Consider the following 22997-nt stretch of genomic DNA (forward strand, 5'->3'; position numbering starts at 1 on the left):
GTTTTTCCCCTTTATACGCTCCTCAGATCTACAAGCACCTGCAGCACTGAGTGGCCACAGAAAGAGACACTTTGGACCGTGTGAACTCCAACAGATAAAACAGTCTGCTGTCTTTTCACCCTCTCTGTCTCTCTCTCTGTCTATTCAATAGCCTCCAAGTATCTTGACAACCTTGCCTAGTATTTTGGCAGCAGTCCCTTGAGTGTTGATGTCAGCTGAGGGAGAGGAGAGGAGGTAGGGAGGGACAGAGAAAGAGAGAGGGGAGGGGGAGGAGTGAGCGGGCTATTCAAGGCACTTGTCCTCTGTCTCCCTCTGAGCATAGAGGAGGGGGAGGCGCACATGCATTGAGAGAAACACACACACACACACACACATATGCGAGTGGCGGCCACATTTTCACAGCCTGCTCTTCAGACTGACAGCAGCAAACGGAGTTGAGAGGCAGCACGATCAGAGCGAGGGAGGAAAGAGAAAAGAGGATTGGAAACAAGGGAGGCATCCACAGAAGAGAGAGGAGACTACACAGGATTTGCTCTCTTTTTATCTCTATAAAGGATTCATCCCTGTTCTCTTCTTGAACTGAACTTGCTCTGCTGCTAAGAGGAACCTGCACCCTGCCATGGCAGCCCCGGTGGGACATGGGAACACTGTCTCCCTCTCATCTTGTTCCTCTCATCGTTGGCTCCTCTGGGCTCTGTTGACCCTTTCAAGCAGCCAAGTGTGGGGCTTTAACCTGGATACTACTCACACACTGCACAAGTTGGGAGACAGTGGCACCTTTTTTGGTTTCTCTCTAGCACTTCACCATCAGCTTACCCCTGAGCCTCAGAGCTGGTGAGTGGGTGAATGCGGCACACTGCTCTTGTGTGTCCTTTTTGACTTTTTGCTGCACCTCACAGTATAAATGTGTGGTATCTGCACCTGTTCCTCATGCAAAATGTTCACTACACAGTGAATGTTAATTTTTTAGGGCAGTTAAAAGCTGAAATTTTGAGTTGTGCTGCTACTACAGTCAGCATTTCTATGCTGCACCAGTCCTCAGATTTGCTAAATCATTGTTGCACTCATAACTGTGGTGTAACTGGGTGCAGGAGTTTTAGCATGTTTATGTGCTGCATGCACAGCAAGAGCAGCCTGAGCTTGATAGATGGTGATTTACAGCAAGTGGAGAGTGGATGAGAGTAGGCTTGTGCTGAATCAGCTGGCAAGAAAAAAGGGTTTTTAAGTGATTTTTTCCACAGCAGTTCAGGTCTGATGCTGACTTCACACAAGGGGAGTGGAGATACTAATGTGTCCTACAGTGTGTGTGTGTGTGTGTGTGTGTTTTCATGGACATGTCTGTTTGCTCATCTACATGACCATGTTTGTTCTCTGATGTGTTTGCCAACAGCTGTTTTGCTGTGTCTTTCAGTGTGACTGGAACACCCATAAGCCCTGTTCCCGTCCTCCAGCAATCATGAATAAATTATACCAGTAAATCTTTAGAAATGTTTACTGCATGACGGTTAATAAGAGACGGCCTTAATTTACCTCTCCTCAAGTGAGAGGTTGCGATTAATATTTCATCTGACGTGATGCCAGAGAGAACAGATTTGTAATATATCTATAGGATATAGGTCTGATGGAGGTCTGTACTGTATTTTCCACTACAAATTCAGTTGGCACAGTTAAAAACATTCCTATAAGTTCACAACTTTTTGACAAGGTTTTTGTCAAACATTTCCTTTTAACGGTGCAGCAAAAGAGCAACAAGACTTAAGCACAATGCACAGAAATGTGATACATGCATATAATCAGTGGTGGAAGAAGTATTTAGATCTACTACAAAAATGTAAAAATACTCAATTACAAGTCAATTCAAACTTAAAAAAAGTAAAGTAAAAGTATTTGTTGTGCAGATAAATGCCCCCTGTGAGTGTTATACTGTACATGCTTTTATATTATAATATTGGATTGATTTGATGCATTTTTGCTAGTTGGTTGTGGTAGAACTCAGAGTTTAATCTATGACGTGATATTTTATAAAATCATCATGCAGTAGCCTATATGTTTTTATGTAAAACTCTTTTGCAAAGTAACTGAATGTAGTGGAGCAAAAAGTACAGTGTTCCCCTCTGAAATGTAGTGTTGTAGAAGTATAAAGTTGTATAAAATGGATATACTTGAGTAAAGTACAGCTCAAACTTAAGTACTACACTTAACTATTTCCCACCTCTGAATATAACCTATATGAGGGAGTTCATTTACTACAGGTCCCTGTTTTGGAGCTCCATATTTAACCGTTGGCTGCTCAGTTTACTCGGGCTGGAGTCACCCTGTCGCCTGGTAAGACCAGGGGAATGACATCAGCATTCACACAGACACAGAGACAGTCACCCCTCTGAAACCTGCTCACTGTCCAGCAGCAGCATTCCTGGAAACTTATTTTAAAAAAGGACTATGAGCTTAAAGTATTGCATTGCTTACTACTGCAATAGAGGCAGGCAGGACTCCTGAGAAAATGCCCATGTTGCACCAAGAGGAGACAGTCAATAAACTGACCCGATGTGCTGATGTGATGCACCTACTGGAATAGAGTGGGATGAATAATGCTGTTGCCAGTATGCTGTGACATCACATCTAGATGACTTTATAATGATTTCATCCCCGTCTACTGTATCTGTATGACCTGCAGGGCTGTAGTCAGGATTTGAGAAATTCTGAGGTCATTATTATTCAGTTTCCTAACATGAAGGTTTTTGTCCTCTGAAAACAAACAACATCTCCAAACACGTCAGCGTTTCATGAGCTGATACAGTCCTGTTTTCAGCTTTGTGATACTGCATTGTTTCAGAATACTAGGTAAGAAGGAGTAAGAAGATCAGGGGGTCTTTAGGGGGAGATGGCAGGTCAACAGTATATGTCACATAGAAGTGGTTTACATCATTTAAATGCTGGGAACCTGAAGATCAATTTGAGATGCAGCTCAGCTTGTGTGTCAAGTTGTTGTCATAAATCAGAAATAAAAATGAATTTATTAATTGATTAAAATAAATTGTAAAAGACCCCAAAGGTTAAGAACCTTATGATCAAAGTATATGATGGTAATCCCCATGCTCTATTATGTCTCATGAGCTGCTGCAGCAATTTCTGGGTTGATACCATTTTGTTATACAGATTTGGTGCTAAATTTGACAATTTTTTACCACTAAAGAATTGAAAAAAATTATCAATAATCCCTCCAAAATACCACATTAAGACACCAAGACCTTGAAGAACACCATAGTAAAAGCCATGCTGGGATTGGGTAATATCCTAGAGGTCACCACAGGTCATTTTATACGGTGAGGTCAAATTTCAAAAAATGGTTTCACTATATGAAATGGCTACCATGGGGACTAACATCATCACACATGAATACAATTGAGCTCATGAATCCACAAGAGTCTCAGCTTTACAGTGATACCCAATTTATGTAATTCCAAGACTGTTTATGGACCCCAGTATGTGGAATTAGATCAAGGGACCAATGTGAAAATGGCCATGATAGTTTTTCACTCGCCAAAAATTAGCCTAACTTTGGAGCCTTCACGACAAGCTAGCATGACATGGTTAGTACCAATGGATTCCGTAGGTTTTCTAGTTTTATATCAGTATCTTTACTCTAACTTCAAAACCCGAGCTCCTGAGGTATATGACGTTAGCTATCAGGCTCTTTAGCTGCTATCTGCTCCACTGTGTTCAACAGCTAGTTTAATGGCTAACTGTGTCTGTCTACTGGTTGGTGCCAAACAAGACAGTTAGTCTAGTCAGTGTGCATTTTTTTAGGGCTTTTCCACTGAATGATGCTATGGCAGCGTTGAGAATGAACCAAAACAGCTAAACAATGAGCTGAAACTGCTGTAAAGCTCCTTAAAGTCGAGTGAAGCTGCTACATTGCTATCATAAAGATACTGATTATGACCAGTGACTCTGCAGACAGCCAGGAATACCATTCTGTTGGGGATATCATTCAAATCTTTTTACATATGTATGCAAACATTGGCTTAAAAGACATCAAAATTTAATATACTGAGTGTAAAAAACAAATCAAATCAGCCTATAAAATATCCACTAGTGTAGAGTGTTCATTAAACCTGAGAAAACAGAGATCATGAGCTCAAAGTCACTTGTACATCCCAGATGATTTGATGATGATATCGTCAGGACTGAAGGAGTTCAAAACACTTGCACTCTCAGTTGGAGAAATGTATTATTCAGAAAGCAACAGAGCAATTATGTTTCCTGTCTGAATAGTACATTAGCTTTATGATAGTGCCCTCTCTGTGTTATTGCAGTTCAGATCTGAGAGTTTCCATTATCTTCTCTGCTCTTCTGATGTACTGTCTTGAAACAATTTGGCTCAAACTTGCTGTAATGAGATGCTGTTGACTCATTTTTCTCTTCATATCATGAAGGTTTGGGTTACTGTCGCCTGTCGCCTGTGGCCATGCTGTGTTGTCCTCATTGTGTGTTGTGCCACCAGATTCAATGGTGAAAATGATATTACCGCTTTGATGCTCTGTTCTGTGCTTACTCATGGCTGTATGACGTTAACGTGCTAATAGAAATCAGCTTAGTCATACTGTTTTGGAGTACTTTCCCTAAAAGCATCAGAGGAGTTGTGGGTATTATTTTTTCAAAGGAAGGCTCTTACAATGTCGGGGGCCGGCATCCAGCTGCAGATACAGCTGGCACATTTATGGAATGAATGTCTTTTTGTTCAGTTTTACGGTTTCTCTTCAGTACTGGCTTGTGTCTGCCCCAAAACCCATACAGTGCCCTTTCAGTATGGCAGCAAAGGTCAACCCCATGTGACACAGTGATCTCATATGTGTTGTAATGAAATCCTGTTCAGTGACATGTTGGGAGGAAGAGCTTCAAACGGGATTCACAGACATCTGTAAACTTTCTATATTATCTCTCTTGGTTTTTGTTGTTGTCCTGCAGGCCCCATGCTGAACTCAGGGGCCTTCTTCTTCTTCTGTTGCTGATGCCAGACAGAGGATGAGATGATAGGGTATTTCAGTCTGAGTTATGTGTGCGTCTGCTATTTATACTGCTATGAGAAGTGCTTCCGCTAATAGTTCACTGCCTGGTTAAGACAGGAAGCCCCGAGCTTTATCCCACCACTGTCAATCTCCCTGAAGTCAGCTACTGCTTGTTTTTATACTATAGTAAGTCTGACAAACAGCCTATAACAGTAGAATATCAATGTGTTGAATTGTTGGTTTTGATTGGTCGGACACAGCCCCCCCAATTCCAACATCAGAAAGATGTGGGTGGTTTCTGAAGCTTCTCAATCATCCAACAAGCACTTCTGAAGAAGCAGATTGGCAACATAAGAGGTTGTAGCCATGCTAGCTGATCTGAGAGCGACTGCACTAAGCCACAACGTTGCATTAAGATTAATGCTAATATCAGCATCATGCTCACTCATAGACTGTATATAAGAAGTGGACGTAGTCACCATGACAGGACTCATTGGTTTGTGGACTGCCGTTTTGAAGCCTCGACTTCGGCATTTTGTTTTTTGGTTATCACCATCTTGGTTTTTTGGAACCAGAAGAAACACAAGATTGTGGAGATAAGTACAACTGAATGCTGAATAAGACGTTTTCAACCAAAAAGGTTCTAATTAACTTTCATGAACTGAAAACACACTGTGAGAAGGTTAAAGTTCTAAGACAAAAACACAGACAACTCCCAGACCGGACAACGCCATGATAGCAATCTGCCAATCGCAAGGTAGCCCCACCCTTAAGCATCTTTGCTTCCTGGTCTATTTGATTCTAAATGGAACCATCATTTACTAAATGAACATCATGCTGTATTGAAGAAGACTTGAAACTAGCGATTGAGACCATAAACTAATTTTTACAATGTTTACTGAGGTAATAAATCAAGTGAGAAGTAGGGTCATTTTCTCATAGACTTCTATACAATCAGACCTCTTTTTGCAACATGAGGAGTCGCCCCCTCCTGGATATTAGAGAGAATGCAAGTTTTTGCCCACTGGCTCACATAGACAATGCCGACATGTTGATGTTTAGCAGGTAAACTGTTAACCACATTTATCATCTTAGGTTAGCACATTAGCATGCTAGCACTACAGTAGTTTTGCAGGTATTGAATCATAAACCAAAGTATTGGACAAATGAATGTTTGACTTGATGGTGGCGCTAGATGAAAAGACAATGGATCACCAAAGTCATTGGGATTCATCCTCTGGGGACCATGGACGTCTGTACTGCATTTCATGACAATCTGTCCAATAGTTGTTCAGTCTGGACCAACCAACTTCACTCATGTCCAATGCTAGAGTCATGCCGCTGGCTCATAAAAACACCATGCTGCTCTGCTATATTCAGGATCAGCTGATTCTACATACTGCAAGCTTTTAATGTCGCGCACATCAATATACTTAGAACAAACCCATGACAGCATGATATAGCATGAAGCGTTCTGAATATATAAATGTTAAGCTCACTGCCAAAGGCTTGTAAATCATACTGTACCCAACATGTATGCTGGAAAGCCTCAAGACTTTCAGTTTCATGTCATTTCCTTTATATTGATCTATGCTTCTTGATTTAATGTGGAGGTCTTTTCTGTTTTAGAGTGCGTTGACGAAGGTGGGGGAAGGCAATTCTGACGTAGGTCACAAATCATCTGTGATGGATCTCTATCTGGCCTTGACAGACATCTATTGTGCTCATTCTTTAGCATGACTCAACTGTTAGGCTTCCTTTTGTGTTATGTTTTTAATCGTAGCAGTAATTTCCTCTTTTTGGACTTTCAAATTAATATATTATAACAATGTCTTTTCCTCGATCCATGCCGTTTTGTTTTTTGCGTGCAGCATAGCCACACATTGACAACATTATTGGAGCGTGATTGATCAGGCTGTTGATGTCGGTAGAGGTAAAGTTGACTGTGTTGCATTGCTGTCAGAGGTAAAGTAGAAAGTCTCAGGTTGCAGCGAGGTTCATGTTTACCATGGACCTGCTTTGGTGCCTTTCTGAGGAGAGTCTCAGTGCCAGTGGAGCCACAGGTAGCTGATATAATCCCAGACATATAGTCTGGATCTCTGTTTCACTGGCTGAGTATAAGAATCTAAAACAGAGCTTTCTGAAGCTGAACAAATCCTCTTATTGAACTGGAGGCTTGATTAACACAGCTTAAAAAACAAGAGTGGAGCATGGAAGTGATTTTTGGATGACCTCCAAAAGGTTACAGAGATTGCAAGAGAAGTCAAATACAAAAGATAAGAAACTCAGCAGCAGTGTACAGGTCAGTAGAAAATAGGGCTGGGCAAATAAACGAAAGAAAAATGTTTGTTTATCGTATATATTTTTGTATATCGTTTCGATCACGATATAGGCTAGGTCTATATTTATTTATTTTTTCTCTATAATTAATTTATATATATATATATATAATTTCATGCTCCTTTTGCACTCAAGTTCTTAAAATGAAAAAATACTCTGTATGTTTTATCTGTCAAGTATTTAATTCACACAGGAGTATACAGTATTTCATATAGACTATGTATTTATTGATTTACCAGAAAACATGCTATATTGTGATATACATTGTTATGGAGATATGAAATGATGTATAGATTTTGGCCATATCACCCAGCCTTATTAGGTACCATTTATTTATATTAAAGTAATAGTTTGACATTTTAAGAAAACACACTTATTAGTTTTCTTGTGGAGAGTTAGATGAGAAGATCGATACCGCTCTCGATCTTCTCATCTAACTCTCAACAAGAAAGCAAATAAGCGCATTTCCCAAAATGTCAAACTAAACTTTAAGTCTCTTTTTTAATAGTTGCTAACTTTTATTTTGCTGTTAAAATGCGTTTGGCTTTTGCCTCCATCAGTCAAACACAATACCCTCTGTACCTTCCAGTACCATTTCTTTTGTTCAATCCACATATAAATGTGTGTAAATGGGGCCCAGCATAACTGCCTCACACATTCATAACACAATGAAGAATTTCTGGGGGTTCATTTGCATCAAAATAGCCAAATAAAAGCTGCTTCTTCAGCCTCAGCTTAAGAGTTGAGAATGAACCTTCCCCCCCTTTTCCCTCCCTAATTCAATTCATGATTTTTCTCCTGCTCCCTCTCTCTTGTTGCTAAATCTTTTTTAGAGGCCATTCATGTGAAAGCCTCATAAATGTAGGACCTCGCGCTGTCGCAGTGCTTATTTATATGAGAGATCAGAAGGGGCAAAGGGTATATGGCATGGGCTTTACAGTCCAGCACACACACACACACACACACACACACACACACATTCGATTAATGCACTTTACTAGCTCCCACTTACTCTCTGTCTATTTAACATTCTCCTGTTCCTCCACGCTGGGCCGCCGGGACAAAAGCTCGGTGGGAAGCAGCGCTGCTTGGCCGAGAGCTTTCAGGAATATTACTCTGCAGCGGACCACGTGCTCAGTGGAGGGAGAGGAACAATCTGCAGAGTCAGGAAGGAAACATACAACTTAGATGTGATGGAGGACGTGCAGATAAAGTGTTGGCAGTGTAGGAGGAGCAGGAGCTGATTCTGCATCAGAGATAGTTGGCAGATAAATTCCTGAGATGGTTTCTGGCATTTTGTTGCATTATTAGTACATATAATTATCATCTGTGGTGTTAAGGACTAGTGTTTGACTTTGCTATTAGGTTTGCTTTCCATGCTATTTGATAAAAAAAAACTCAGAGGTTAAACCTTGAGTACACTATGAATATGGTTTGATCAGTATGTGGGGGAGGGGTCGAGGGTGTGATGGGGTCGGGAGCTACGAGGATGAATAAATCATGGAAGGCCTCCCCTTTGATTAGATATGTGTGTGTGTCTCCACGCTTATGTGTGTGTTCACTTGGGTTGACGCAGTTTAATCAATCAGCTGATGGCGGCTCTGCTGGGAACTGATAGTGAGATCGGAAAGAAGCCGTGTGAAGCAGACAGGAACAGGAAATGACAAGAGATGTGGAAGCTTTTTGTTTGTATTTCTTAAAAGAGATTAGCTGATTGATTATGCAGGAAAGTCTTTGGATACAAAGAGTCTAACTTTAAAAAAATAAAAAAGAATAGATGCCCTTTGCGTTATCACTGTCACTTGCTAATCTTTTATAATTTCCTCTAACATTTATGGGTTAAAGAGGTCCACGGATCTTAGCCTGTGTCATCGTTGTTGGTATCCTGTGTCGGGTTGAAGTGAATTGCTAAATGATCTGTGGGTTTTGTTGAGATTCACAAGGTCTTCATAAGTTCGGGCATATGTGTTTGCCAAGTGGAGATTTACACATCACTAAATTAAAACAGGTTGCACAACACAAACTAGTTCCTACATAGAGATTTGTTTAACTAGATATCGTAACCGCCAGATGTAACTGTAGCACAGCTGACCTTAACTGATCTAGGGCTGCTGCAACTAACAATTATTTTCATTGTCAATTAATCTGTCGATTATTTTCTTGAGTAATCAATTAGTTCTAGTCTATAAAATGTCAGACAATGGTGAAACATGTCAATCAGTGTTTCCCAAAGCCCAAGACGCTGTCCTCAAATGTCTTGTTTTGTCCACAACTCAAAGATATTCAGTTTACTGTCAGAGAGGAGTAAAGAAACCAGAAAATATTCACATTTAAGAAGCTGGAATCAGATCATTTTTTCTTAAAAAATGACTTGGACCCATTAATCGATTATCAAAATAGTTGGCAATTAATTTAATCGATTAATCTTTGCAGCTCTAAACTGAAGTGACAAAACATTAGCTTGCTAACATGTGACCTGTTTGTACTGAATTGAGTATAAGAGGTAATATGAACTATGATCTGACAAAATGTTGTTAAACGATGCAATCTGAGAGGATTTTACAAAAATAAAACAATAAACCTCAAATTATAAAAAAGTAAGCTAATGCTAATAGTTACTCTAAATTACATCATTGGTTATATTACCATATCTTTTTTTATTTTACACAATACTAAATCTGAAAAACATATTTCTCCATGTCTGCACATATAAATAAAATGATCAAATAATACCTACATTTGTGAAGGATTTGCAGTGAAGTTTAATACAATGATGGACACGTTTTTATCTTACTAATGTAGAAAGAAAGCCAGACAGCAGCCGAGATGACTAGAATGGCGAGGAAGCAATTAGTAGCCGCTCCCTTATGGAAAATGAATCTCTGTCTTTGTTAATTATTCTCCTCTCTTTGTTCTCTTTGCTTTTCAGATTTTTTTTCAGTCGCCTGTTTCCTTTCTTAACTCTGTGTCTTCTCTATGTATCTCTTTCTCAGCATCCTAGCTACCCGATCTTAGTCGATTAGTGGACTTATCGGTCGTTTCGGTCAAGGTTGACTAAGATTTCTTTAATCCATTAGTCATTTTTTATGCTTTTTATATACTGAATGACTTATTTCCAATAAACCGATGAACACATCTCTGGTAAACACAAGATTTAAAGTGGTGCTTTTGTGTGATTCTTTGCGGAGAAACTCAGTTTTACAGATCTTTCGAAAAATCCACTTATCGATAAGTCGACAAAATCGTATTGAGTGTTAGTCGACTAAGAATTTCTTTGGTCGATGACAGCACTGCTTCCGTTATCACACATTCACACGATGAACATGATTAGTTTCCTGCGGGACAAGACATGCAGGTCAGGTGACCTGGAAACTCTAAATTGATCACAGGTGTGACTTATTGAACGTGTCTGTGTGATAGACTTGTCCAGGGCGTTTCTCTGCTGTTCATCCGTTGCATGCTGCTTGTCCCAACCCTCCCAAAAAGATGAATGGACAGAATAGGAAAGAAAGAGCAATTGAAATGGAGGCAAAGTTTGAGAACCAGATGTAGATAGACAGATCAATAGATGGACGAGTGGATAAGGGAGGAGAAGAGAAGGAGGAGATAAAAAGAAACAGGGGAGGGATGATAGGGGTTATTTCCTTGTTACACTTTGGACCTGGGGGCCAATCGTTACCCCATCTATGCCTGGAAATGACCGCTCACTTATTGATCAGTAGTGGGGCAGGTGGTGAGCTTAGGGGTTGTTAAAGATGCATGTGACGTGAGGATGGAGTTACCATTGTCCTCTGAAAGCCTAGTGTTTGTACCCTTCTCCTTCCTCAAATATACTTTCAGTGGATAGAAGCTCAAATGGTTTTTCCTATTTTTGTGTTTTGTTTTAAATTGACAGAAACTGCCCTTGTGATGTCCTTGAACAAATCGTTTAAGCAGGAAGTTGAGTCAGGTCCGTGGGCAGTGAACCGCAATATCCCGAAGGGGGTTTCTCATGGTCTGGCAGCTGTTTCTGTCTCTCTTTTTGCCCTTTATTGTGCATTACCCAACCCTTCTCTTCCTCTGTCCCGAGTGGGAGAGAGTTGAGATGTTAAAATCATGATGTGATGATTCACAGCTCGGTCACCTCATTCTCAGCTGTCATTTTCCCATCAGCAAACAGGAGTCAGGTGCGAGTACGGGCATTTTATGAAACAGCTCGGCTTTATGAGACTGATTGTCACAGCCGACGTTGAGTGGACAGGCTGCGGTCAGCGTGCTGATCCGTAGTTTACACAGTTGTTGGACAGCCTCCTGTTGTCTGCTGTGTATCTGCACGTGTGTGTGTGTGTGTGTGAGTTTATGAGCAAATATTCAGGTCCGTTTGTACACTCATGCCTCTATTAACGTCTGCGTGCTTGCACATGTTTTCCTTTGCATGTATATAGTATGTATGTTTGTGTGTCCAGGTCAGAGATCACAGTCTTGCCTCAGGGTAACAGAAGGCCTAAAGAGCCCCTGGCCCCCATGCTGATCCTGTAGAGCCACTATCTATACAGCAACAGCCTCACGCTGCTCTCCGACGGACAGATGTCAAAGGGTGTGAGCAGACAGATTACGAGGGATCAACTGAAACGGTCCTGACACTAAATATTGGAAATGTTTAGGGTGTATTTGATTCAACATTTCACAAACTTCATAAGCCTTTAAAGATCCTCCACGCCTGGAAAATTCCAGGGAAGGGTTGGGTTTAAAAAAAAGTTGTATCGGCTGTTAAAAGTTTCAGTTCCTCCTTAAACTGTAGTGTGAAAAAACTTCTGCCCCCTAAAGCGCATTGTTTGGATGATGTGCTGTCACATTGAGGCCCTTTTCAAACAGAGCTTGTGTGGCCGTCACATTAACGTCTGAACTGCTTCCCAGTCTTTCTTCTGGCTCTCGCGTTTCTCCTTTTTCAATGAAAGTCTTCTTTTCATAAACAAACAAAACCAGATTTCAGGAATTCTCTTGGGTTTACAAAATACCTCTCTGCAGATGTTTTGTTTGACTGTGTATTGGTGTGTTTACATGCTGCTATTGCCAGGTGATTTCAGTAACAAAGAAAAGGCAGACTAGTTTTTAGCTTAATGTCAGTGGAATTTGGAGCATAAAAATTGATTTTGAAATGTTTTTTAGCAACACAAGTTGATAAAATATTCCCCAAGAGTTGGGGAATTTTGTCAACCCATCGAGGAGCATGCATCTTGCTATAATAGGCATGGAAATTGACTTCATGGGATTTTACAAGCTGCAAGGGTATAAGGAATGGCTGAACATTGCTGGATTTAATCATGTTTTAAGGTTGTGAGTCATTCATTAAGATGAGATGGACTCTTGGGTGTAGCTGTTTTTCCTCTTTATACAGTTTTCTTGATATTTAGAGAAAGGATGCCGCTCTGATTATTGGTTACATGTGTGATGTATTGTTGTCTCCCACTCTCAATGTGCCTGTATGGGAAGCTGGACGCAGGGATGTGACTCCTGAGAGTGGGGGAGGAGTGAAGGAGGATGGGATTGTGTGTATGGATGGGGTTTAGATGGGGGAGGGGTGGACAGGATCGTGGTGAGTGTCGGGGTCACTACACATCCTCCCCTCGACGAACACATGGGTATGAGTGGGGTAGTGTAATGAGGCTCCTGTGTGTGACTCTTGTGTCTGTGATGAGTAGCTGGAAAAACAAGGATGATTTTAATGACAGTGGAGGGTGGGGTTAGAAATGTTGTATAATACACTGTTATTGTTTGTGTGACAGCAGCTGATAAATTTGGATTTGTTTACCATTTATTATTCCTAGATGCAATCAAAACTAGAGTTGCAACTGTAATTGATTAGTTGCCAATTATTAAATTAATCACCAGTTATTTTGATAGTCGATTAATAAGTAAGTCGAAATTCTCTGATTCCAGCTTCTTAAATGTGAATATTTTCAGGTTTCTTTACTCGTCTATGACAGTAAACTGAATGTCTTTGAGTTGTGGACAAAACAAGACATTTGAGGACGTCATCTTGGGCTTTGGGAAACACCGATCGCCATTTTTCACCGTTTTCTGACATTCTATAGACCAAACAACTAATCTATGAATCAAGAAACTAATCATCAGATTAATCGACGATGAAAATAATCCTTAGTTGCAGCCCTTATCAAAACCACTCAAGCAAAATACCCTGATTCAAAAAGCTTTCACATGCTTTGTTGGGTCCAAAATTAACATTACACACAGTCACTGAACTATTGATTTAGACCATCAGGACGTAATAATAATAATAATAATAATAATAATAATATAACAATGTTAATTTAGTCAACCAGGAAAGAGCCTCGCTGAGATAAAAGATCTCAGATGTGCTCATCAAGATAGCATCACCACATAGAACATAAACCACAGAGGTTTTCATGTGGGATATTGAATGTAAGACTATTAAAGAGGACATATTATGTTCATACCAACTCAACATCAGCATCTTATGTTAGTATGCAGATGTTAGCATTTAGCTCAAAGCACCGCAGTGTACAGCCTCATGGAGCCACTAGCATGGCTGTAGACTCTTGTTTTGATCTGCCCAGGTGCATTATCTAATCTGTGTATACAGAGTGTAAATTGCACACACACTCTTCAGATATGCTGGTGCCAGCTCTGTGGCGTCTGGGTTCATGTGGGCATTTCACTAGACACCGTCACCGTCACGCTCAACACCCTGATATCTCCAATCCAGGCCCAGACTGCAGCAGCAACATACCCACAACCACTCATATTACACACACGCACACACACACACCATGTCAGATGTGGGTTTACTGAAAGATGAGATGAGCTTGGCAGTGGAGATCATGATCGGACTGTCTGACTCAATCCTGAACAATGAAGTGAGCTCAGAAGTGGGTGAAGGGCAAACAAATGAAAGCATTAGTCAGACGTGACATTTTATCTGTGTCAAATTGGGACATGTGTGCCTGTCTGTATGCTGGGAGTTATTCAACTCTGACTAACTCAATCACTCAACTTCCTCCAGATTGTGAATCTGTTTGTAGGAAGTTATGTGATTGAATTAAATGTTCAGGGCTGTGACGATTTGTTAAGGACACCCAGACAACATGTCCTTGTTTTCTTCAATCCATTTTTAAATGATAGATTAAATTTTTCACTCAATGATGCTTTTCATTTTAGGGAAAGATGAAGAGGAATGAGGGAATGAATGGTTTTAAAAAGGGCTACAACCAAAGATTATTTCCAAATTTTGTATTCATTGATTAATTGTTTGACCTTTAATGTTAGAAATAGTGAAAAATACCCATCACAGTTTCTTAAAGCCCGAGGTGACATCTTCAAATGTTTTGTCCAATCAATAGTCCAAAACCAAAAGATATTCAGTTAGGCTAACTTAACAATATTGCATGAGAGGAAGAAAAGCTGCACATCCCGCTGAAGCTGGAGCTCGGGAATGTTTTGTATTATTGCTCAAAAAATGATTGAAATGATCAATCATCAAAATAGTTTGCAATTTTCTGTTGACTAATTGCATATTCAACTAAAGATTTCAGCTTTAATCTGAATATTTTCTCATATTTGAGACTATGGAGGCGTAGCATTGGCGTCCTGTGGGGAGCGTCTAGCAGCTATGGCCGTGCCTTAGGCATGTGTGAGGCGACACGGAGAGGCGACTGTTCGTTCTAAACAACAATGGCGGCTCCTGAAGAGGTTAGCGTAGATGCTGCAGCATCAGTTATATCAGAACAAAGAACGGCGCTGAAGGCTTTTCTCGATGGAAAGTATGTTTTCGCTCCTCTCCCGACTGGCTTCAGCAAGAGTTTGATTGATAGATAGCTCATCCAATCACCTGCTAAGTATTTTTTGACAGTGCCTGTCCTTTCCCAAACACTTTCCATTGACGGCTTCTCAGATGGTTCTGTGTAACAAACCATCTGGTGGGTCAGGTTAATAGTATTGTGCTAGTGAATATGATCTTATATGACAATGAAGTATGTGCCATCTACAATAACTAAAGTTAGATAAACACCAGGAAGAGATTTATCTGTCTCTCTGCCACATTTCTAATGTATGAGCATCCTGTGACTTGTTGGTGATTTTACGAGACTTTCTATTGAAAGATGGTCGGGTCCTCTATTCATTTTGTTTCATCTCTGCGTATACTTCATGTCTTTTCAGGTGTTTTCTCTCTGAGGAATAATTTGAATCTGTCAAAGTTGGCTGAATATAATGTTTAGGCACATGGACAGGCTGGGAGACATCCAACTCTCTCCTCCAAATACTGGCGGTATAACAGCTTGACAGACCTCCCACCTTACACCCTGACACCTGCCAGTGTGTCTGCACATGTGGGGGGAAAGATGGGTATCACCTCAACTCCTACACGTAAACCAGAGCTCCCCAGGAATGTCGAGCTATAAGAGGGATCAGATCTTATCAGGGATTTTTCTTTTCTTCCTCTTTTGTTTAACGTGTGTTTGCGTTAGCTTAACACCGTGTGGATCGGGGTTTCTCATGTGGGCCACCACTTCACATGAGAAGTCTTGGCTTTAGGTGGCTGTTTGGGGTTCTCACTCATTAAGGTGAGGTGAATCATCCCTGAGGCAACGCACGGCTGCATCTCAACAGAAGCACTTGTCAGGGAAGAGAGGAACATAGAAAGTAGAGCTGTCTGGCCTCCTGGGCGGTAAGAGTGGTCGTTTTTGTGTTATGATGACCAGGATGAAAGTGAGGACAAAGGTTTTTTCTTACACTGGAAGAAGAAAAGATGTTGAGTCAGGGTGGCAGCTATTGTCATGGTGTAAAATGAGTAAGATGTTTGGATGTGCAGCAGACGGATCCACCATGCTCGACTCTCCCCTTTCCCATCACTGTCTAAACTGCATCAAACAGCTATGGAGTGCTCCAGGGATGACGTATTTTTGTAGGCCAACCAGGAAGTTAACATCCCCCTGGTTCCCTCGTCAGAAAGCCAATGGGATTTATCATTGGGTTTTGGATTATTGCAGAAAACTAGAATGGCATTCGGAGAGCGCAGATTGCCAAGCTGCCCAAGTACGATTGTCCCCCCCCCCCCTCTCCGTGCAGCTTGCGCCATCAACCACGTGTATTTTTGTTTATGTTGAGATCAGCGCCATGAACGCGTCATCAGTTACACTGCGCATGTCTTAAAGTCTGTGGTGTTAGTGCACAGGCTGAGCGGAGTTATTAAAAAAAATTCCCGAAGCCGGATCATGATCCGGATCGCCACCAAAATCAAATGGATTGTTCATTGTGCCACACCCACCCCTCCAAAAAATGTCTTTCAAATCCATCACGGACTTTTGGAGTAATCCTCCAAACGGACAAACCAACAAACAAACAAACCAACGCCAGTGAAAACATAACCTCCTTCCTAGGCCTTCGGCCTTGGCGGAGGTAATAAACTCTGTGGTAAACAAACGTTTATGATACTAGTAGGTTTTGTTCTGCGAAATAATCTTCACAAATGAACACCACTTAATGATCTTTGAAGTGTGAAAGCAATCGCCAGAAGTACAAAGCTAACGCTAGGCTATAAACGGACTACACCACGGTCGCATGAACACGAGTAAATTCACGAGTGGGATATTTACTGACGTGTTTTATGTCGTAGAAGAAAACGTTAAACTCTCTTAAGCTTGTGTTAACTGCAGACCTTTTCATTTCAAGCAGCTAACTAAAAACCCGTTGACTTCCAGACGAGGGAACCGAAAGTGCTAAAATGCTACTACATTAGTATGATGAGCTGCCTCTGTTACGGCCGGTTGACGAGTGTCTGTGTCTACTTCTCTGTCTGTTTGTCTGTGTGGGGTTCATGCAGTGCTATCAGCTTGCTACACTGTATTTATAGTCAAAATACTTCCCTGCCACAGAGATAACTCTAATTTAAGTGTGTACATAACAAGGTAGGCATGAGGGGGGCTGCTGATGGGAACTATTCAGACAGACACTGCTAGTTGTTATTCATACGTCATTATAAATATATGTGAGCAGCTATTGTTGTGGCTCCCAGTTTCAAGGTCGATCCCTCTCACTTTTGCTTTTTTTTCCACCTTGCAATCTGCTCTTTATTCTCTGATCTCTCTCTTCTGCCTCTGTTTCCCCAAGTCTCGCTTCCATGCATATGCCATAGCTGACGGTGTTGGGTGGAATGTGGCTCAACGCTCGGTTTTTAAATAGCATCCTGGCCTGAATCAGCCGCTCCTAATAAGGCAGAGGGCAGTGACACTGGCCCCAAAATATCAGCAACCGCCTCACTGAGAATAAAACTTTTCCTTGCCTTGATAGCGAAGGATTATCGGTGATAAGCCGTTAGTACAAACAAGGTGCAGCACACGCAAACGCAACAGAGCTGTTTTGAATCAACTTAAAGTCAAGATAACACGTTTAACTGTAGGTGGTCTACGCAGGATTTGAATAGCTTGAGCTGCAGTTGTTTGTACTTTACAGTAATGGTGGCTTAGGTCAGCTGAGGCTGAAATGTGCCACCAGTCACGTGTGAAATAAAAGTGTTAATAATAGCGTTTAAACACTGCAACTACAGTTACATTGTAAGTAGTACTAAGACTCACATGAGATGTTTAGTTTCTGTCATGACACATAGCGTGAAATCAGCAATGAATCTTTAATTATAATATATGTATCACGATTAAATGTTCATTGTGATGTTCCTTCAGGATCCTTGTGGGGGCGCCGCAGGCAGCAGGGCAGGGCCTGTTGAGGGGCAGCCGGCCAGGAGCCTTGTTCAAGTGTCCAATCACACCCGAGGAGTACGACTGTGAGAGGGTGGATATCGATGGAGATTGTGAGTGAAGAGCTGAAACGATTCGTCTGCTAATTGATTAGCTGCAACAATATGCTGCTAAATGAATCAGCAACAATTGTGATAATCGACTAATCATTTAAGTCATTTTTTTCAATTCGTTTCAGTTTATCAAATGTAAATCTTTGTTTTTTTTTCTTGTTTCTATTGTTACTTTTATTGTTTCCAACTGTTGGCCAGATAAGACAACCAGTTTATGTCGACTTACCCTATAAAAATGGTGATGGCCATTTTCTATTAATTTTTAATTTTCAAATGGTTAAGCAACTGATTAAGAAAATAATCTGCATATTAATGGAAAATGAACATAAATTGCTGATTTTTTAAATTTTTTTAGTCACTTAGACTCGCTGCGCTTTCTTTTCTTAAATTTCCACAGAGATTATTCTCGACTTTCATCTCTGGTTATTTTGTGACATCAGGAAAAGCCTTTCTGGATTAATTCAGTTACTTACTGTGAATGCCATTATGCATTTATCTTCAAAAGTTTCTAACTAATGTTGCCATTAAAATCTACTTACTCTAAATTGTATTTGTATTTAGTCATTTGCATTGCATTAGAGAAAAGTTAACTATAATTTGAACTTCAATAACTCCTCATTGAATAACAAAGTGCTGTTTGCTTACGGTGGCTCGTATCCTAATTGGTTTACAATATGGTGTTTTCCCTTAGTGAAACTGGACAGAGAGAGCAAAGACAATCAGTGGCTGGGAGTCACTGTCAAGAGTCAAGGGATCGGAGGAAAGGTGGTGGTAAGTGAAGATAACATCCTGTACATGCATCAGTGCAGGAAGCGAGCTCTTTCCTGCGTTTGAAAGTAAAACTGTTGCTCTGCTTCTGACCCAATGATATGTAAACACAGAAAGCACATTTTCACTTTTGGTTCCTCTGTTAAGTTGTACTAACTTTTAGTTCTTTATGCATGACTATGAATACTAGATTTTTTTAATGAGTCACCAGTAACAGCACAGTAAATCCTAATGGTTAATACTTAATGACATTTCCTGTCCCTCACCAGACCTGTGCTCACCTGTATGAGCTCAGGCAACGCGTGAATAAACCCTCAGAGACTCGTGACCCCATTGGACGCTGCTACGTCCTGAGTGAGGATCTGACAGAGCGAGACGACCTGGACGGAGGGGAGTGGAAGTTCTGCGAGGGCCGGCCGCAGGGACACGAGCAGTTTGGCTTCTGTCAGCAGGGACTCTCCGTCAGTTTCACCCCAGACAACAACTACATTCTGTTTGGGGCTCCGGGAACTTACAACTGGAAAGGTAAGGTGTCTGAATCACCCTGAAAACAAGGCTGTGAAAAGGCAGACATGTTATTTTTCCCATTGTTGTGTTGCAGTTTTAAAGTTGCATTAATCATTTTTAGGGCACTAGGTGGCAGCAACGAGGAGACAAGCAGACAATCACATGTTTTTCTATCTGAATCTTTGGTCAGAAGTTGTCTTATGTTTTCAAATTTGAATGCAGTCTGAGGAAAATCTGTGTGTTATATTCTTGCCTTCTTAAGATGTGATATGTTAATCTGCGTCAGTACACATGCTGTAGACCGGTATGACGTTTAAGAAGGAAAGAAAGAAATGTTTGTAGGAAATGTTTTTACAATTAAATCTCCTAGTTTGTATCTATTAACCCCCTTTTGCCCTCATTAGTGCTGCACCATTACAATGTGCAAATTGTTTTCTTGTTGTCGTGGATTCAAGGAGGATGTTCATTATTGACAATTTTCACTGGATATACAAAACATTAGAAGAAATACTGTTGCAACTAATGTGAGCTAGAGGAGAGAGCCAACATATGTACACTGCCTAATTAAAACAGTGCTATTAACAGGACAATACTGTTAGGGATTTAAAAAAATCAAATTGATTTATAAACCAATCTAGTGATTGGACACAGACATTATGCAGAGCAGCGGCATGCATGTAATCAAAGAAAGCCCTGAGATTTATCTGGTGCAGTAATCAGTTACTGGATTGATTTATTTTGTCTGCCACATCAATCAATCAATGCTCATGTTGATCTTAATTTATACAATACACATTCTAAAACATAAAAATATAAGTCTACATTTTGTCTGCTAGATGCTGATGTTGATGTTTTTGATTTTACTCAATGTTATTTTATAGTGTAAGACATTCCACTGTGTCCACAACAGAACATGCATTTAGATGGAAAGACAGGTGTGATTGTGATTGTGAGTCTGAGAGTGTCGGCCTGTCTCAAATTCATACTACACACAGATTCTTATCCGATTTTTTGTAGTGTTTGTTTGTAGTGTATTCTAAGTGACAAAATTAAGTATGCTCAAAGCAGAGAGTACGCATACTAGGGATTTTTTTTTAGTGTGCTGTCAATAAACACTACTCACTCGTAATGCAGTGCACAAAAGAAATAGAGGAGCTGCTTAAAGCTGACATTAAAAAGGGGGTGTGAATGGTGGTGAGACAAAAAAGAAAATTACTAGATCTTAGGAAAAACACTTTGCAGTCTGTTTTTGAAGTCTAATTTTGAGTTGTCTATTGATGTCCAACGTTGCACGTGTATTGTATAATTTCCTGTTAGTATAACATGGTATAGTAGGTTGATTTTCTTGTATACTAACTGCTAAAACAGTATACCATGACTGAGTACATACGATGTATAGGATTGGTAAGTAATACAAGAGTTTATATTCTGATGTGTGCTGTGTGTGCTTGTTGCTTTGCTGTGCCCTCACCTGTTTCCATTCCAGGCGAGATGCGCGTCCAGCTCCTAAACCAGACTCTGCTCGACCTCGGTTTATATGACGACGGGCCCTACGAGGTGGCAGATCAGAAACAACTTAATGCCCAGCTCATCCCTGTGCCCTCCCACAGTTACCTGGGTAGGATTTGCCCTCTTTGCTCACTGCTGCCTGTGCACAGGAGAGAAAGAGAGGGCCGGTGCAGGGCGACACCAGGGCTCAGGCTGTACTCCAACATGGCTGCCAAAACCCCAGGAGCTAGGAACAGTAGCAGCTGCCAGACTGCCTCTAACTGGTCATTCCCTGTGGATTATCTCTGGATGAGCCTATCTGTGTGTGACTCACAGAGCCCTGAATGGGACTCCACCTCATTTTTTTTAAACGTTTTCCCATGTGAATGTGGGTGGACATGTGAAAAATGTCCAGAGCTAATTGTGGCCTGACATGAATTCGGATGATGCCAGTATTTGCAAAAAATTTGGCCTTTCTCCCTTTTTTGAGTAAACAAGGGAAATATTTACTCCCAAAAAATCAACCCAACAACAATGACGTTATCTTCATCCCATCCACCGCCCTCCTCTTAAAACAAAGTACAGGAAAACATGTCAAAACTTTTACGAGGGTGGTGTACATGCAGTCAGGGTGCAGTCTGAGCCTGAAACGTCGTCTCTCCACCAGGTACCCAGTGGTTTTGCAGGACCACTGCGGCACCACAAAGAAAAAAAAACACCAATCAATCACAGCCTGTCTCACCTGCACCTCCCTTTCCCCCTCTTTTTCCTCTCTTTTCACTCTTTCCCCTCCCTCACCATCTCACTATCCCATCACTCCCTTCCTACACTCGTCCTTCTGTCTCTCCTCTGTTTTTCTCTTCCTGTCTTGGGCCATAGGGCTCTTGTTCATGGCTAGCCCCATTGAAGATGCACTGCTGTACAAAACTCTGGAGCCCTCCAGCCGGCCCACACCGTTTGAGGACGTAGCTCATAATAGCTACTTAGGTTTGTAGGCGTGAGGTGTTTTTGTTTGGACCGGACTGGGCTTGTAGTGGAAGTAGTCCCACTTTCCTCCTCCGTCTTCGTCTTAATCCTTTCTGCTAATTCCAGATAGATTTTTAGTGTGTAATCTATGTACTATATGGGGCCGTATCACCTGTACTGTTATAAAGAGACAGCCATCCGAACCTGAAGATTTTTTATGTAAAACTTTAATTTAATTTAATTTGATTTGATTTAATTTAAATTAATTTAAATTAATTTGATTTAATTTATTTGATTTAATTTAATTTAATTTAATTTAATTTAATTTTTTTGGTATGATTATTTTTCACTTTCTGCTTCTAGCTGCTGATTTGACGATGGCAAGCAGATGGTTGTCTCTTTGAGTAGCAGCGGGGTGTTTGTCTGTTCTGTCTGTAGACATCCGTCGTCTGTAGTGTGTTGACTCAGTCTGCATGTGTGTGTCGGTACGAAGCTTTCCAGGTGGTGGTGGTTTTCTCGTCAGTTGTTGTAGTGTTACTAAATCGATTTACTCATATAAAGGTTTAACTAACAAACAAGACAAAGAGTCTACAGCCGTGCTAGCGGCTCTGTGAGGCTGTACTTATAGGCACAGCATTGTGCTTTGAGCTAAATGCTAACGTCAGCATGCTAATACGCTCACAATGCTAACATGCTGATGTTAAGCAGGTATAAAGTAATGTTTACCATGTTCACCTTGGTGTGTTAGCATGATAACATTTGCTAGATGGCTCTAAAAACAAAGTACAGCTGAGGCTGATGGGAATGTTTTGCAGGTTTTGTCATAATACAGATTACTGGACACATCAAAAATGTTGACCTGATGATGGCGCTAGATGAAATTTTGAGGGATCACCAAAGTTATTACAGTTCGTCCTGAGGGGATCATGAATGTGTGTACCAAAGTTCATGGCAATCCATGTAACAATTGTCGACACATTTTATTCAAAACCACAGATGTCACCCTCATGGTGACGCTAGAGGAAAAGTCAGAGGATCACCAAAGTCCATAGGATTCATCCTCTGGGGATCATGAATGTCTGCACAGAATTGTG

The 22997-nt window shown here is 40.8% G+C and overlaps 1 protein-coding gene across 3 annotated transcripts in view; it reads left to right on the forward strand.

The window, feature by feature from the left end:
• The first annotated feature begins 306 nt into the window (after positions 1-306).
• Positions 307-22997, forward strand: part of itga7 (integrin, alpha 7) — a 40668-nt gene continuing 17977 nt past the window's right edge. Inside the window, exons 1-5 of one of the 3 annotated variants that reach the window (XR_005207379.1) lie at positions 307-834; positions 18047-18174; positions 18866-18945; positions 19212-19467; positions 20936-21067. Coding sequence is in view for 2 of the 3 variants with exons in the window: in XM_037773634.1 (XP_037629562.1) it covers positions 620-834; positions 18047-18174; positions 18866-18945; positions 19212-19467; positions 20936-21067 (811 nt within the window). In the remaining variant the exon portion in view is untranslated. Of the gene's footprint in view, positions 835-18046; positions 18175-18865; positions 18946-19211; positions 19468-20935; positions 21068-21816; positions 21925-22997 lie in introns of all 3 variants that reach the window. The other 2 variants (XM_037773634.1, XM_037773644.1) reach the window with 2 other exon arrangements.

This window comes from Sebastes umbrosus, chromosome 1, assembly GCF_015220745.1.
Source record: "Sebastes umbrosus isolate fSebUmb1 chromosome 1, fSebUmb1.pri, whole genome shotgun sequence".
Lineage (NCBI taxonomy): Eukaryota > Metazoa > Chordata > Actinopteri > Perciformes > Sebastidae > Sebastes > Sebastes umbrosus.